Source organism: Mytilus edulis, chromosome 2, assembly GCF_963676685.1.
Source record: "Mytilus edulis chromosome 2, xbMytEdul2.2, whole genome shotgun sequence".
Taxonomy (NCBI): Eukaryota; Metazoa; Mollusca; class Bivalvia; order Mytilida; family Mytilidae; genus Mytilus; species Mytilus edulis.
In genome coordinates, this window is record NC_092345.1 from 68,093,263 (window position 1) to 68,112,285 (window position 19,023).

The 19,023-nt window shown below is 32.2% G+C and overlaps 1 protein-coding gene across 3 annotated transcripts in view; it reads left to right on the forward strand.

Moving 5' to 3' along the window:
* LOC139512752 (organic cation transporter protein-like) overlaps window positions 1-19,023 on the forward strand; it is a 58,273-nt gene that overhangs the window by 4,507 nt on the left and 34,743 nt on the right. The window contains exon 1 of one of the 3 annotated variants that reach the window (XR_011662330.1): window positions 1,973-2,203. The exons of 1 other annotated variant lie outside the window; for it this stretch is intronic. Coding sequence is in view for 1 of the 2 variants with exons in the window: in XM_071300624.1 (XP_071156725.1) it covers window positions 2,061-2,203 (143 nt within the window). In the remaining variant the exon portion in view is untranslated. Of the gene's footprint in view, window positions 1-1,972; window positions 2,204-19,023 lie in introns of those variants that run through there. One more of the 3 variants, XM_071300624.1, reaches the window with a different exon arrangement.

The following is a 19,023-nucleotide window of genomic DNA, read 5'->3' on the forward strand; positions in this document are numbered from 1 at the left end:
CATAAGACACCTCTCGCGTTGTCCTAACTTTATGACCAACTTTAGGACCGCTTTGTGAAACCCACTTAGGACTAAGCTTGATATGTCGTAAGACCATCCTAAGACATGTCTTAGTCCTAAGACAGTTTCGTGAAACTGGGCCCAGGTTTTTTTCTTTATAAAATGAAAAACTTACTTATCTTTATAATACAAGTTTACGATATTCATTTACCAAATTACCAGGACAGTAGTATAAACATGTGGGATACTAGTAATCGAGGAAAGAAAAATAAAGCTACATTTATAAAACCTGGCATATCTTTGTCAAACGTGTTGCATTTTAAGATTTTTCCTAAGTTTTTTTAAGCCAATTTAGGTGTCTTAAGATGGTCGTGACTTTTGGATATGATTTATAATCAATTTTGTGCTTCAAATCATCTTTTAAGCATTATCGAAATTGTCTTTTTAAAGATTTATGTAATCATAAAAGACTATTGTTCGGCACCTCAACAGTTAGCATTCCTCTTTTTGTTCATATTCACTCGTTTATTTTTGACATTACTGAAATAGTTACAACACTCATTTGAAAAATGAAAGACATTTGCCACGAGCATATGAAGTATTAATCATAACATCTCTCTACGGTATTCCATTTCCTATCCTGTTTCCTTGAGAGAGAATTGCTCCTTACAAAACGGAACCGTTACCAGTTAGAAATGCTATAAAACATAATTCGAATTCATAAAAAATTGAATACGAAAGTACAAATTCATATACTACAAGATTTGTCAAGATTTGTCAAGATTTCAGCATGTAGAGATTCAAAAGGGATGTTATTTTTTCAGGGTAAATTTTTTTTTGCTTTAGCCAAAATCTTTAAGAAACTGAGTTTCTCATTGCGTAACTATTCAAGACTATTTCTCAGAACTACAAAATCATTAACCAAAGTAATTTGTTAAGTTTCATTAGTTTTAGTTCCAAAAAAGTCTTAATAATCCGTAAATAAAATAAGATTTATAACTCAATTTGAACCAAAGAGGGAAATGGAGGAAGCAAAAGAATTAAAAGAGCAAGTAACGTGAAGAAAATATCATTAATAAGATAATTAAAATTTTGCCGTACTAAGTATTTGTTAAACCAAATTTCGCATACAATGTATATAAAGTTGATCTTAGATGAACTTTGCTATTTTTATGACCTTTTTTGTCGTACATATTTTAATTATTTCGATTCTTGCATGTACGTCCTTGTATTTCAAATATTCGGCTTTGAGCGTTCTTGATGTAGGTAAATCAAAAAAAGCGATTTAGACAAATGCAAATTAAAGTGTATACATTGTACGTATAATAGTTTTCATATTTCAGATATAAGACTCAACCTTTTCTCTTGCATAATATACCTTTATATTTCAATTTCATTGGCATTCACGTCAGTGAATGTATGAATAAAGAAATAATTTTTTCAAGTCGTGCTCTTTGCTCATTTTAACATGGGTAGTCATTATATGTGTCGATTCCTATCTTACACTGAGCGACACCTTATCTCTCCTTATACTGAATCAATCTAAAGACACATCAAGCAAACATGCCACTCATCATTGTCATCAATAACAGAAATATTTTTTTTTCACCAGCAGCCTCAGTATCACTTTCCATATCAGCAGCTGCAGTACCCATTTGCACATCAGCAGCATCATAAGTATCCCCCTTTTTAGAATGTAAGCATCATGTTTGGTGCAACCCAAACCTTTGTGGACCCATATCTCTTTACGTTTGTGTTATGAATTTTACTTTTGATAACAAATAAACACATGTTTAATTTACAGTTTTTAAAATATTCACATACAAAATTTAATGTCTTAGGATTTTACATTCAACCTTGTAGTTAACTTTTTAATTTGTGATCGATTTCAATAGATCAGTCAGTGTTGTTTAGTCATACAACAAATTTTATGAACTGTATCCAGGAACTAACTGAAGCATAGCATAGTTACATTTAAATACTAAACCTTATTTGTTGATACATTTAACATAAGCAAGGATATAATAAGTATATATCATAAAGAAAGTATTTTCCATAAAATGGAATACGATAATATTATAAGACAGGTTGGAGGATTTGGAAAATATCAAAAAGTGTTTCTTGTCATCGTAGCTATATCATCAATATTTAATGCCATGACAACATTTGCATTAAATTTTGTATTTGGAGAACACGCTCATAGGTACGTTATTTTTAGTAATATTCGTTTCACGCGAACGTGTACTGAATTGAACGTTCTATAATTGTTTTACTTTTTGAAGAACTTGACTGTGCATGAAGAAGGGCATTACACTCTGTTATTATTATACCCTACGGAACGAAGTTGCGGAGGGTCTATTGACCGGTCCGTCCGTCAGTCCTGTTCTTGTCATCGCAACTCCTCGAAAATCACACAACAGAATTTCATGAAACTTTGTAGATAATAAGGACATATTATGTAAATGTGCATTTCGACAGGAACTTATGATTCATTTTTTTCTAGGAGTTACGCATGCCCCTTTGAACTTATTTGCCTCAATATACTACTGTAACAGTTTGTCATCAAAACTCCTCTGAAACCTCATAACAAAAATGCAAGAAACCTTTTAGATAAGGACATACTATGTAAATGTGCATATCGACAGGAATTTTTTTCTTAGCAAGTTATTTTATTTGTCCAGTGACAGTGTGGGGGCGTTTGGTATGTGAGCGCGGTTACTAAGGTTCTTTAATTTGTAAAGTAACAACATAAAATATAAAAAAATAAAGCTGTTTACCTTAAAAAAAAAAAAAGACTGTATTGTACACCGTTACTTTAAAGAGAGGCAGCAGATGCCATACAAAATATATAAACAAAATTAAATAACAAAATACCGAACTCCGAGAAAAATGTTAAACGAAAGTCCTTTAGCAAATGGCAAAACCTGTTGCTCAAACACAACAAACGATTGGATAACAACTGTCATATTCCGGACTTGGTACATACATTTTCTGATGTATATAATGGTGGATTAAACCTAGTTTTGTAGCTAGCTAATCCTCTAACTTGTATGACAGTCGCCTTCCTTTCCATAAAACATAGTAAATAGTACTAGATCATGGATATTGTCAAGTTCCCGGAAAGGTTAGCCGATCCTGTTCTGCACAGGATACCCGTCTTGCTGATCATGTAAAAACAAGCTCGACGAAATTATGAGTCCAATTTGTTAATGTCCTATTATAGGAATAAAAGGACCAGATTGTCGTTATGACAATAGAAACAAAATAATTCGCTATTTGTTACATGACTTGGGAATTTTAAAATATGGAATTTAACAATATGTATTTTAATTCCCGTGATTAATTATATAAAGTAAAAACGCATGTATTTTTAACTTTGACTGTAATATCTAGAATGATTTGAATGATACATGTATGTGTTGATTCGCAAACAGGTTATTAATTAGTTTGAATTCTTGGTTCATTTCAACAGATTATGATTTGTCCTTTTTATTATATACATATCATATAATAGCATAATAACAAAACAACAAAATTATCTTTTCTTATAAAATGAAAACTTTCCGTTTATTTTACCTTCTTTATAATAAAAGTCTACGATATCTATTTTTCTACTTATCAGAATGAGGACAGAAAGTATCCTGACAAAATATAAAAATGTTTAGTATTTTGAGATTTAAACATTTAATTACACCTTGTATAAACCCTGACAGATTTTATGTATTTTATTTGTATAATGAATGAGGAGACGTAGTATAATTGCAAATGAGACAAATATGCGTCAGTGACCAAAAAGCTAGAATATGCACAACTGATATAGGTTCCAATACGGCCTTCAACAATGAGAAAACAAACCCGAACAGTAAGCTATAGACGATACTGACATGACAACATTTGAAGCAATTCAAACGAAAAAAACCCAGTCTGATTGATGACACAGCAATTAAAAAGAAAAATGTAACGTACAACATCAATCGAGAATCAACAGTCAGGCTTCTACTTCGTCAAAATTATCTCCCCATTATGCCAGTTCATTTTCACAATCGTAGAAGTGGAAGGCGTTGTAGGGCTGACGCGTTGCCAATTTTGCTCTTGAAAACCGATAAATTTATCTACATAGCACCATTACGATCCTTATATGTCAGTTGTATTTTAAAAGACAAATGTATCTACTAGCTAATGAGCATCTTTTAATGATCTTGTCTGCATTGATTCAACTTAAAAAATATAATTTTGTCTGATCGGTTGTCAGGTGGAATTTTCAAAAATTCTTAAACATTTTAAAAAATCTAATTAATATTTCGTGGAAGGGCAGACTAAAACATTTTCAGTGGTTGAAGATTACAAATCCTAGTTATCACACACACACAAATTTTTTTTCGAAGATATGCATTTTCATCATCCAACTTAAAAGACTGTCGTCAAGTACTTTTAGTAAAACAAATAGCTATTCGAACACACCTACTCTGTTTTTGTGATTCATTAGATAGGTATTTCACTTGACCCATATATTTCATCTTTTCGTTTATAATATAAAGTCAACCTGTAGCTTTGATTCATAAAAATGATAGAATCTGAAGCGAGATGATATATCAAATACTCTCGCTTTGTACGTTTTAAAGACAAAATATACACATAAAACACGCCCTAACATAAAAAGGTGCACTCGATTTTCTCTTTTCGATACAATTTTTACCCATTTTTTTGAATTTTTTCTTCATTCACATAATGAAAGGGCAGACACGAAAATTACTGAACTAATAGATTGATAGTTCTCCGTCCGTGGTAATTTTCTTTTTTAAACCGGAGGTTATGCATTTTCTACATCCAACTTGATAGATATCCATGTCGTCGACTTGATATCTAATTGCTCTGCATTACTATGTATTAGATAAATTGAAAACTTATACAAATGGTGTTTTTAAAATAAAACAATTCGTACTTGAGGGAAAAAAAATGTCGTTTTATTTGTTTCTATTAAGTAACTTTTAAAATTTTTGTTACTATAGTAAACATGACAGTAAGCATTTATCGCCTTCTTTATCAAAGAGCTTCGATTATTTTGCTCTATTTCAACTCGGTTTCCGCCTGTCAAGGAATAATACATTCCTGATTTGTGCAGGCACATATGGGATACCGTTGCGTTATACCGGGTTATAAGCATTCAACCCCCCCTCTACTCAAGGAAGTTTCATGTTCATCAATTTTATGTGAATGGTATGTTAACAGTTAAATTCACGTTAATATTCTAATGACATTCACGAGAATTTTATATCAAATGAGGTTATACGAGAAATAACATCTATATTTTCTATTTAATAAAAATCATGAAAAATTCTATTTGTTTTGCAACTTGAAATTCCTATTTTTTGTGAAAATCACATAAAAAAATACTTGTATACGCTCGTTTTAACCCGGATTTGATTTCTCCATATCGATCTATGAATTTTGAACATCAGTATACTACTGTTGCCTTTATTTAGGTGAATTTTACTTGAATGTTTAAGGCAAATATCACGTGAATTTTATATGCGAGGAAATTTGACAGTGTAACCTGTGACATTGAAATGATGAAAGTACGTTGTAGTATAAACAAATTAATGATACACGTTCGAACTATCATGGTTGGTAATTCACTATATTTCAACCAAACAAAAATAAATTATTGGAAAAACCTAAACATAGCCAGTCGCTATTATTTGGGAAATGACTGTTTCACCCTAATAATAAAAAGATTCATGCAATTAAAATCTATGAACCTCTAGAAACCGTAAATATCATTTATCTAATGTTGTGTTTGCTGCTTGCCTTGATACATATAAAGAAAATATATTGCTCTCTATTCCAACTAACCAACCGTACCAAAAGTTTGTAGTTTATACCAGCTAGTCTGGACATGAAATAACATTTACTGTATTGACAGCTAGTTATTTTCTAAACGGATGGTTTATCAGACGTTGACCTTAATTCATGCGTCGATTATACTTGTCCTTATTTTTTTTTAATACGCATGGTTACCCCCAGACAATCGATGAATAATATTTAATGTATGTCAAGGTTGTACCTATTTGTATTTTATTGTTGCCAAGTTTTCATACTAGCTATTACAATTGTAAAATTAATCATAACACACGGACTTATATTAACAAAATAGATATAAGTCCCTCTTTTGTATTTCATCGATATCCTATGTTATGATGTTTTGATAAATCTCAAAGATAACAATATTTGTAATTAAGGTAGCCATTTTATAATTATAATGAGTTCATGAAAAAATATTGTAGTGCGTAACCTATAGGTTTATTTAAATAAAACTAATCTTATCAAATGTACGAAAGGAGTAGGTCCGGTAAGGACTGATTTTGGCCTCAAATTTCAGGTTCATCTGACGAAAGATTTTGAGCACTTTTTAAACACTTAAGTGTCTATTTCACTCGATTCAATTAGTTTATGTAAAAGATTTTAACTGATTTAGTCATTAAAAACGATCCGATTCAAGCTCAAATATGAAAAATCTACCAAATATGCCGGAAAATGTCACTTTACAGAAGTTTTTTGTAAAAAATGAAAGTGGCCGCGTCCGTGTTCATCCACAACCTTTAGATATGTTATGTATTATCATAAAATACAACTTACATTTTAATATTAAGAGGCCACTTTCGTTTTGAACGGAAACCGTCTAAAATTTAACTAAAATGCTAGAATTTTTCAGATTTCAGTAATTTAGCATGACTTAATGGTGCTACAACCCGATATATGGGCATTGTATTGTCAAAAACAGCCCATATGCATGTAGCAGAAGCATTCTTCTGTCCAATAAATAACTAAAAAATTATATTTTAACAATTTTGTAAAACTGTTATGTTTTGGGGCCAAAAAGGGGTCTTACCGGACCTACTCCTTTGCTGCAATATAGTTAAATTGTTATATAGGGGGAGGGTTGAGATCTCATAAACATGTTTAACCCCGCCGCAATTTTGCGCCTGTCCCAAGTCAGGAGCCTCTGGCCTTTGTTAGTCTTGTATGATTTTAATTTTTAGTTTCTTGTGTATAATTCGGAGTTTAGTATGACGTCCATTATCACTGTACTATTATGCATATTTTAGGGGCCAGCTGAAGGACACCTACGGGTGCGGGAATTCTCGCTACATTGAAGACCCATTGGTTGCCTTCGGCTGTTGTTTGCTCTATGGTCGGGTGGTTGTCGCTTTGACATATTCACCATTTCCTTTCTCAATTTTATATCATATTATTTATCAGTTATAACGAATTTATCTTACCGACTATCTTAACCGATGTGGTATTTTGATGAGTGGCCTAGCAAAGTGATCTACTATTGGCTTCAATACTAATTATTAAGAACCTACTTATATTGGCAGGCCCGTACCCAGGAATTTCCAAAGGAGGAAAGGGGGGGGGGGGGGTTCGTTGAACTATTGAACTGGACTTTAACAGTCACAGTTTGAATAAAACGTTGACTTTAACAGTGCTTATTTGATTTCAAGGGGGGGTCGTTCGAACCCCCTGGCTACGGGTATGACTGCCAACGAAAAGAAGTTGTTAGCCTTAAATGTGTTTTACGATTTATTTCAACTGTCCAGCATCAATTTCGACGTCTATTGAAACCTGTCAGATTTTCCCTCAACACTGTGTTGAGTTTACAAAGGTACGTAACACCACTACTAATCGTGTATTGAAATAAATCCTGCATACTTGCGCCATATGAAAAGTACACGGTTCCCATGCGAATGTTATTAACCAATCATATTGTTAGAAATGTATAGGAGGTAATTGTAAAAGTTGTTATTATAATTTTCGATAGAAACCAAACAAATCAGCTTAATGTTTTTTTAGTATAACAATTATGAATAGACTTAACTTCGTGTTACATAATATATTTCTAACGTTACCGCTGCGTAGACGTGTTTGGTAATGAGCCAACGGATGGCTGTTTTGATAATATTTATTTTTTCACTTATATAAAAAAATGGTTGACTGAATGATATTTTAGTAAATCTAGTGCAAAAAGTTTATACATGAAAAGGACGAAAAGAAATAAACAATTACTATTATGAATTTGATGATAAATGACATGTTATAGATGGGCAGCAATTGTGACATATAATAAGAACCACTCTAAGATGTGGTACATGACTTGTGCTTTTTAAAAATGCAGAGAATAATGGTATTCTCTATTCTTTTTTGTAAGTTCGTTTATTAAGTTAGCCAATGGTCATCTAAAACTTTCTATACGATGAAGGTTTTGCTCAATGTTCAAAGCCGTGCAGTGACGTAGAGTTGCTTTCTATCTTTATCCTTTGGTCTTTTGATGAATAGTTGTCGTCTTGTAATGTTATTTCACCCCCGTTATTTCTTTTCATTATATTTGTACTATTGTTGTTGTTAATCTGTATAATTTATATTTTTATGATACTGTTAAACTTGTTAAAAAATTTCATAAACTTAAAGGGAAACTTCGCAAAAAAATCAAAAATTGATATTATGTCCATTCTGTATAAAAATGCTCAAATTTATAGATATTAAAGTTTTATTCCGCTAAATAAGAGATCACCATCGATTTTAAATTTTGAGTATCAGTTCTCTACTCTCCGCCATCTTGTCACCTTCTCCGATGAAAAATCCCGATATGTCAATAAACCACAAAGGAACAAAACTACAGTAAACGATGTAGTCGTAATTGCGTGTCGATATCTTGTCAATCGTACGGTTGTTTTATCTGACTGACTAACTTGATACGGAAAATGGTCTTATATTTTTAAATAACCATATAGTCTGTTATTTTGAAACTGATAATATTGTAATTAGTTAAAAAGTCAAAGTTCAAATCATAAAATGATAAATAAGTGTTCCGTGGAAATTGTTTTCGAAAATCTAATTCGTTCATAATTCTTTCAAGTAATAAACTTTATTTAAATAAATTCGGATTCACCAGCATGGCTAAAGGTATTACTCCCAAAGGTATTGGAAGGGGTGTAAGGTGACACGTCCAGGTATTCAATCGATTTCCTGTCCGGCGGGCTTGCAAGTTCATGCATCGTTTCACTTCTGTAGGTATTGATCAGTGTAATATGTAATATATACTCGTTGTCAATAGTTTAGGACAGATTGGAACATACCAGAATTATTGATCTAAAAAAATGTGCGCACTTGTCGACGATTCGTGTATACATACGCCTGGTAGAAAGTTACGGAACTATAGTCAGTAGCGCAATTTAAAATATGTATACATGTATACATTGAACATAAGAAAGAAACATACATTTTGTGTAAATTGTGGTAAAAGTTTTGTAAATAGACTAGTCCATGTATGCCAACAGTATGTAATCAACGAATTCGATAGACTATTGTATACCAAAAGAAGAAGAAGAAAAAAAAGAAACAATTTGATTTAAATACAGGTCAATTTATAACTTGCTTTGGTTCATCGAAGTTAAGAACATAGTAAACTCACAGATTTATATATCAATTAAATTGTTCTCGAATAAAGGACGAAATTCGTCATCATCACAATTGTTCCAACATTCATGTAAAATATATGCAACTGGACGTACACTAATAATCCCCAAGGAATGTGAATATTTTCTAGGAAAACTATTGAGTATCAATTTCGGGATTTATTTTCTTTCTTGATATTCAATGACAGCAATTTAAAGAATAAACTGCTTGTCGGATATTTGTCCGCTTTAGGGGTATTCTTGCAAGTTGAACAGACTTATAATAACATTCAAAAATAGGGAAAGATAACATTAAATTCGTTGTCTTTTAATTTTAAACATCGTTGATCAAATAGTTATTTAAGTATATATATACGTTGGGAGACGACGATTATTATAGTTGTCTCAGATTTTAATAAGGACGTTCCCCATTATGAATAAATTTGGTTGACGTTTATCACACTTGAACAGAATATCTATTCGTAATTTTTCGATTCCATTACAAAAATATTTTTTTTCTTGATTCGTACATATTATATTCCGCTTCGGTAGAGTTATCTTCAGATAGTTTCATATATTAATTAATACATGGCTTTCAAAAGTCTAAATGTAAGTGTTCTCGTACATTTTTTCGCCTAATAAAGACAAATAAAAATGATTTAGTAAAGCTATTTCTAATTTCTAAGTCCCCCTTTTTTATGAGACATAAATCAAGGACAAGACTTGTATATCATTTCATTCTGACATATGAATTAAGTTTCCCGTCTTTAACCGAAAATTGTGTATTTCTTAGTAAATCAACTTATTTGAATTCAAATAAATAATAGCACCAAATATAATTAAATAATTCCACGGCGACCAATTTTTATTTGTCACCAACTTGAATATGTATTTTTAATGCCGTGTGTATTAAATGCTACCACTGATCCGAATAGACAGTCACACCTGGCAAGGTGTGCCCTAGAGGCGTGGTTAAATACCGAAGTGCAAATAACAATTTACCTTTCAACAAGCCATCTACGAGTTTTGCCACAGAACCGTGAATACACACATCGTATAAACCTAGCCATAGCAGAGATAGTAAAAGGTCAATAATAGTACACCAACATATTGTCTTTACAGATTATTGTACTTTAATTTGTTCACCTTATCAGTCCGAAAATGCATGTATTAAAAATAAATTTATAACTTTTTGTGTTGTCTACAAAAATTATTCGAATATATACGTTTAACATAGATAATTTATCTCACGAATGAGTACAATTGAACGTCTGTGCGTTTTATCTTCTTATTATCGGATGGTTATTAGATAAAGCATAAGTCATCGGCGCGCTTACGATTACGTTAAAATATGATTAAAAACCAAGACTTTTAATGATTGTATTTTAAATCCCGGCATGCAAAAATCAGGAGAAAACGTCACGACCTACAGGAAGTAGTTGATATTTTTTCATTAATTATTGAATTTCTCCTTTATTACTGCACATATAGCGATAAAACTTTGTGAATATATATATTATGTCATAATGAACATATTTAAACCATAAGTAAAAAATCGTGAATTTTCCCTTTAATTTAAACAGTTATCTTACTTTGTTTTATGTTTTTGGGGTTTTTTTTTGCCATTTATTTTCTGTTTTCGTATATTATTTATTTGTACTACTACATCTGGGCCCGTATGCATGACCGTTCTTTAATTTAGATTTTTCTTAGTTAACACTTAAGTTAGGGAAGGGGAACGGCAATCCACAAGATGCTGAACAACTTAGTAAAATTCTTACTGACGAAAAAACGTTTTGTAAAACTATTCGTTAGCGAACGCTTAAAATGCTACACTTGTGCTACGTCATTGAAACCTCTGTCGCGTATTATGAGGGTTAAAAATAAATTGTTGTCTCGAGTAAATAAACGGGCCCCCTCATCGAGCAACACCCATGCAAGATGAATTAAATATTTAGTAGAGGAAAAATATGGATAACAAAATTTATTTTTTTCGTTCCATGCTCATCAATAAAAACGTCACGCTTTGCTCTTATGCGCCAATTTGTCATCTGTTTCAAAAATTTTACTTTGTAATGTATGATGGAATTGTTTAATTTATCGGTAATTCGTATATTTTCCCTTTGATCTTACTGCCTAATATTTTCGAGAATCAACGTACTGGCTGTATCATTTAAAATATAAGGCAATACATTGTGCGACGTCATAATTACCGATAAACAGAATAATAGGTAGTTTCGTTTTTGATATTGACTATATCATGTGGAATATCTTAACTCGCCCTAACGGGCTCGTCTACATATTCCACATGATATAGTCAGTATCAAAAACGAAACTACCTATTATTCTATATATATCAAGAAAAATTTAACACCCGCTCTTGATAAAAGGGTGTATTGCTCAATCAGTGAAGTAAAAGAAAGACTTCATAAGTTAATGCATACGGATTAAGAATTTTCCTTTACAAGGTAATTCTGGGTGAAATCTAAGTTTAAGAAACACATAAGTTAAGATGTTTCATGCATACAGGCATTGAAGCGAAGTGACTTGTTAATTTTGGGTTTCTCGGTCAACGTTGTTGTGTATGTTTTCAGTCGAGTTATATCAATATAAATGGTAGATAGGCAGTGTTTATACATCATATAGTTATAGTTTAACTCGTCAATATCAAGTAAATTAATAAATTCTATGCATGACCAAAAAAGAATTAAAATTGCATTTAAAATATTTATGAAATTAGTCACACTCCGGAACACCAACATTCATATTTGACCATTAAATATTTAATGGGCATACTTTCTGTAAAGACATTTATTATTGTTATTCCAATCACAAACATTTTCAAAAGATAAAACATATGCAATATTGAGTTTATCGAAGTCATACTGAAGATTAAAAATCCACCCGGTTAATGCATAGCATATTTGATGTCCCTCCAAAGTTAACACACGTATGAACATTGTGTAAGATTGGTTAGATCAAAACAAGTTACCCAATTGAGATAAATGTATTAGATGGATATTTTGTTTCCAATTGTGTAATCTTAATAATTCATCTTTAATCCGAAAGGTCATGTCGTTTATTTGACTTTATCGTTTAACAATTGGATATAATTTGTTCTGCCCCTCTCTGCTTTGCCACTTTCCAATTCAAGGATATTGGTTTGCCTTTAAGTACACGCTTCCGCTGAAGATTGCAGGATAAGTATTTGACTTATTAGAATTGTTAGTACTACTGTACTACCGAATTTGATATTGTACGGAGTTAAAGCTACTGTCTAATTACATATCCGTCTCAATCAAAAGCAAACGTCTCCATTGCTCCGTTCATTCCATAGGCGGATCCAGGGGGCCCTGCGGGCCCCGCCCCCCCCCTTTTCGTGGGAAAAATTTGGTTGATTATATAGGGAATCATTGAAGTATGACTGGAGCGGGCCCCCCTTAGGAAAAGTTCTGGATCCGCCACTGCTGATTCAAATGCTTTTTAGTTTTTATGGTCAAAGGTTCTTAGACTTTTGGATTCGAGTTTCAAATATCCGATACTGCATATTTTGTACCCATTCATATATAAACGCCTGGAAAAAGTTAAATCAATCGCACTAACCTGAGTTACTTAAAAACCAAATGATTATAACATATCTTTTTTTTTATTCATGGCTCCAACACTATAGAAATGGTGAAATTCTGTTATTGACAAGACCCAAGTTTATTATTCATTTGTTCTTAGGTTTTCTTTCCTCTGATAGTAGATGTCGTTCCCCCTGTTTTAATTTGTTACCCGGATTACCTTTCTCTCAATCCATTTATTACTTTTGAACAGCGGTGTGATACTATTGCTTTTATTCAAATGAATTAAAAAGGTTCAAATTAATTTATTAATTAAAAGCGGATATCGTAGGTACTAAACATGAACAATATTTAACTTTGGATGCTTACATGGTCAAGCATTTTACTTCAAAAGCACAATTCCTTGTTTGGAAAAGGAAAATATGTGTCAGTCATTACAATAAACACAACAACGTGCAATACCGAATTATTGCTGCTTATGTCTTCTCATCCCATTAATTTATGTATGCTTGTGGTCTGTTAAAAAACAGCATTTGTAAATTATGTACTTTCGGCGACAATACACTTTATCTTACTTAAAAATACCGTATATAATTCACATAGGGTTAGTTGTGGTTTTTGTTAATACACGGTTAGTAGTTGTGTTATGTCACTTTATAAAAGCAACTCGGCATTGGGGAAAAATTTGAAACGTTTTACCTGGACAACAAATAAAGATGTTGATGATGAATGATTGAAATAAATGAAGAAATCACATTTAAAGTTAACAAGATGTTATTGTTGGCGTTGGTTTTTGTATAGACCAATGGAAGCAGGTTCTTTCTATTTAAGATTGATAACTGTGATAAATAAAGGCAACAGTAGTATACCGCTTTTCAAAACTCGTAAATCTATGGACAAAAAACAAAATTGGGGTAACAAACTAAAACTGAGGGAAACGCATTAAATACGATAAACCAGTAACCTTAATGTCACTTTTTAAATAAGATAGTCGGTAAATTCGTTACGCAGTGTGCTAGTTATCACTATAGCATATTGCGTCTTATGTCAAAATATATAGCACATGATGTGACTAAGGGTATGTCTCTTATTTCGGGACCATAAATAACAGGTTATGTAAGTCTTTAAAAATCAATTTAAGGTGCTGTTATACATTTTTCCGGATGCAAAGTAAGACTCTTTTGTTAGCTAACCAGTCAAAACTGGACAATTTAAGTGATCAATTTGCCGCTACACGGTTCAATTGTTATTTGTAAGTATTTAACTTACTTAATGCAAGACTAGCCATTCCGTGTAATTAGTTAAAAAGTTTGAACTACTCAACAATAATTTAACTGGTACATTTAGTACATCAAATCAATAACAGGTACAGATTTGAAAGCAAGATTTAAATATCAAGTTCGCAGTAAAATAATTTAATTTGCCAATATTATACGTATGAAAACTCACATTATGTGTATCCCTCAGTAAAAGAGTTTTTAAGACGCACGAAATTATATCACGTCTTATTTTAATTTTTCACTTAATAATTAGAAGTCATTATGCAGTCTCAAATACGTGAAGATAATCCGAATTTATTTTGGTTAAATTACTGCTTATAAGATAGTAAACTAATAACATATAACACGAGTTGCATTTGTCCAAAATTGTACCGAGTGCAAAATGTCAGCCATTATAAAAAAAAAAGCAGCTGAAATCGACTCATAAATGTTTTCTAAGCTAAGAAGCAAATCATGGTACTTTTATAATTTGCGATTATGCTTGTCTATCCATAAAGCCATTTAAATGACTGCACACAAAATTTTCACATTATATATTCGCCGATTAAGTTTCCTGTGAAAAAAAGTAAAATGTACGGATACGTCGAATGCTATATTCACAAAAAGTCATTTTTTAAAATATGAACAATTAAAATACATGTATGTCAAAAACAACCTGTTTGTTTCAAAATGTAAAGTAAGCATTTTCTATAATAGCAATTTTCAAAATTGTTCTAAAATATGAAGTAATCAAACAAGACATCATTAATTCATTTTTAAGGATGCAAAAATAAGTATGGATGCAATTTAGGTATTCCGAATTACAGAATCTTTGGTCATTTGGAGCTCAATACAATTTAATAGATATATGAAGATGTGGTTTGAATGCCAATGAGACAACTCTCCATCCAAGTAAACCATAATAGATCCATTACGGCCTTCAACACGGAGTCTATGCTCACTCCGAACAGCAAGCTATAAAGGGCTCCAAAAATTACTAGTACAAAACCATTCAAACAGGAAAACAGGTCTATTATATATAAAAACACAGTGACGTATGACCACATCAACAAACGACAACCTCTGAACATCATGATATTGAATAAACTCATTTGTTTTAATACAGTATGAATTGAAAACTAAACTTGCGGAATCATATATAGTAAAAAGGATACATCTACAAAATAAAAACAGAATAGAAACATTTGTCTATTTCTAAGTATAAGACCAAGGCGAAATATCTGTTTAAAAAGGTATAATTTGGGTACCCTCACGTTAACATACTTTGTAATCCGTTCTAATAATTAAAAGTAATATATAGAGACTCTGATAGACTTGGCTTAGGACACACACTATTTAGAATAAAATCCTCGATTATAAAATTTATAATACTTGCATTTACTTTTTAAAAAACAAATCTTGCATTTTTATTTTGCTAAATAACTTTGCCTATTGAATGGCCTCATTGATGTTGAATTAGATGTACCACAGGGTTCCCGGTCTTTTTATCTACTACATCAATGATATGTCATAGGGAGTTCGATCTAGAACAAGATTGTTTGCCGACGACAATGGCATTTACCTCACATTAACAACAGATACATTTACAACAACATATAAAGTAGACCTGAATAAATTATCAGACTAGGAAACATCGGTGGCTCATGGAGTTCAACGCAACAACATGCAATGTCATGACACTATCAGCAAGAAAACAAATCCCATCACCAAAGATAACATCCTACACGGCCATGTACTGGAGAGATTACCAGCCGCAAATTATCTTGGAGTTACCATCAGCTCAGATTTAATTTGGAGTACCCATGTATGTAATATCTGGCAAAAAGCAATAACAACTATTAGGTTCCTTAAAAGAAATTTAAACATCAACAACAAACAACTGAAAGAAAATGCATACAGGTCGTCATTAGTAAGACCGACATTAGAATACGCAAGCGGAGTTTGGGATCCCCATCAACAAAACAACAAGAAAAAAAAAGAGATGGTACAACGCAAAGGGGCTATGTATACTACTAACAAAATGAAATACCGTAACACATCATCAGTAGACGCCATGATAACACAACTTGACTGGCAACAATTAGAAGAGAGGAGATCATTAACAAAGATGTGAATGATGTACAAAATCACTTATGGTCTATTTAATAATAGATGCAACATCTAGGCTATTTCAAATAAGCCGAGTATCAAGAGCAACTAGTACTTGATGTTACCAGGTTTCAATTAGTAGAACAGACATAAGGAAATTGTCATTCTACCCAAAATCCATACGGGAATGGAATGCCTTACCACTTTCCACTCTCACTGCCGCGAGTCTTGAATGCTTCAATACTCGGCTATCAAAATAGACAAAAAAACTGTTTTTAAAGAGCACCTGAATATATAGGAGTTTAACTTTCACAAAACTGTATATATTTCAATTTTCTTTGTGGACTTCATGCGCAACACAGTGGCAGAATAATCAGACAGTTGATTGTGACCGCTTAATTGGAAGAAAAAGAAAAATTCAGAATCGTTCTACAGGGAACCCAAACAAGAATTTGCTCCAGAAATTAAAAGTTAATTGCATTGGTAGAAATTAGTATTTTATGTTTAAATTTATTAACGTAAAAGTTCTACTTTTTTCCATCATCTATATGCAATGTTTAGATTTTTTACTTGTGCACTGACCCGATTCTATTATCATTTCATAAAATATAAATATGTACTTAACACAGAATATGAAGGCATTAGCTAATGCATCATAAAATACATGATGAAATATTTAATAACTTGAATTTTCATCATAATTGTTTTATGATTTATTTCAACTGTCTAGCATCAATATCGACGTCTATTGAAACCTGTCAGATTTTCCTTCAACACTGTGTTGAGGTACGTAACACCACTACTAATCGTGTATTGAAATAAATCCTGCATACTTGTGCCATATGAAATATACAAGGTTCCCATGCGGATGTTATTAACCAATCATATTATTAGAAATGTATAGGAGGTAATTGTAAAAGTTATTATTATAATTTTCGATAGAAACCAAAGAAATCAGCTTAATGTTTTTTAGTATAACAACTATGAATAGACTTAACTTCGTGTTACATAACATATTTCTAACGTTACCGCTGCGTAGACGTGTTTGAGAATGAGCCAACGGATGGCTGTTTTGATAATATATATTTTTTCATTGACTGAATGATCTTTTTGTAAAGTCTAGTGCAAAAAGTTTATACATGTAAAGGACGAAAAAAAATCAACAATTAAAATGTCAATTGTTCTTGAACAATTGACAGGTCTTTCCTTTTGTAAAATACATGTTCCAATAGACGTAGAATGTATTGAAAAGTTCTTATTATGCCCCTTACAGAAAGGTCAAATCTCTTCGGTCAAATGTAAAAAAAAAAATGCGCCTCATCCACCTCAACGTTTTTCACTATTTACTATTTCTGTAAGTACAATCGTTTTTGAGATATCGACTAAAAAGCTGTAAGGTCAAAGGTCAAGGTAAACCTTAAAAAGCTTTAAAACACACTGAAAATCCTTTAAATAAGGTCAAAAACACATAATTCGCTAATGGGATATGACCTTGACCTTTGTCAAGGTCATTAGTTCCCAATGTCATTGCTGAAGACCCCATGGGTCTAGGACTTTTGGTTATATAGTAAAAGCTGATTTTCTCTTTTCAGAAACCTAAAAACAGGTTATGCCCCTTACAGAAAGGTCAAATCTCTTCGGTCAAATGCAACAAAGTTGCGCATTAATGACCCAAACATTTTCCACTATACAACACTTCTGAAAGTATAAAGGTTGCTGAGATTATCCCATAACAAGGTGTTAGGTCAAAGGTCAAGGTCAACAAACACATTTGACCTTGAGGTATTTTTCAAAGTCACATGATGATGATGAATGGTGAAGATCCTAGGTGTCTACAACTTACAGTTTCTGAGTTTTGGTGGCCAACCGACACCGGTTAATTTTAATAGGGGCATAACCCTACCAATGAGTCGTTGAATCTTTTCGATCCAAATGTAACGAAGAACCAGGGTCTGGTCCTGAACTAATTTCACCCTTCGTTTTTTTCTACCTATTACGGTTACGGTGTTGGAACGATAACAAGGTTTTTGGGTTTTGCAGGGATTACTCCGAACCTGACAAAATATTTCGACTCACAGGGTGAGTTCCGGATAGGTATTCATGACACCGATACAAAGTGCTAACATGAAAGCAACACGTCTTACGGTTAAGGCTGCTAACTTCGTCAAAGTTTGGCGGAAGAATAATAATAATAAACAGAAGAAATACAGTAAGGTCTTTCCCTTTTGAAAAAGGAAAGACCTTAATTACATTATGAATTTGATGATAAATGACATGTTATAGATGGACAGCAATTATGCAATCTAATAAGAACTACTCTAAGATGTGGAACATGTGCTCTTTAAAAATGCAGAGTAATGGCATTCTCTATTCTTTTTTGAAAGATCATTTATTTTGTTAGCCAATGGTCATCTAAAACTTTCTATACGATGAAGGTTTTGCTCAAGTTAGGGAAGGAAAACGGCAATCCACAAGATGCTGAACAAATATAGTAAAATTCTTACTGACGAAAAAACGTTTTGTAAAACTATTCGTTAGCGCAAGCTTAAAATGCTACACTGGTGCTACGTCATTGAAACCTTTATCGCGTATTGTTAGGGTTAAAAATAAATTGTTGTCTCGAGTAAATAAACG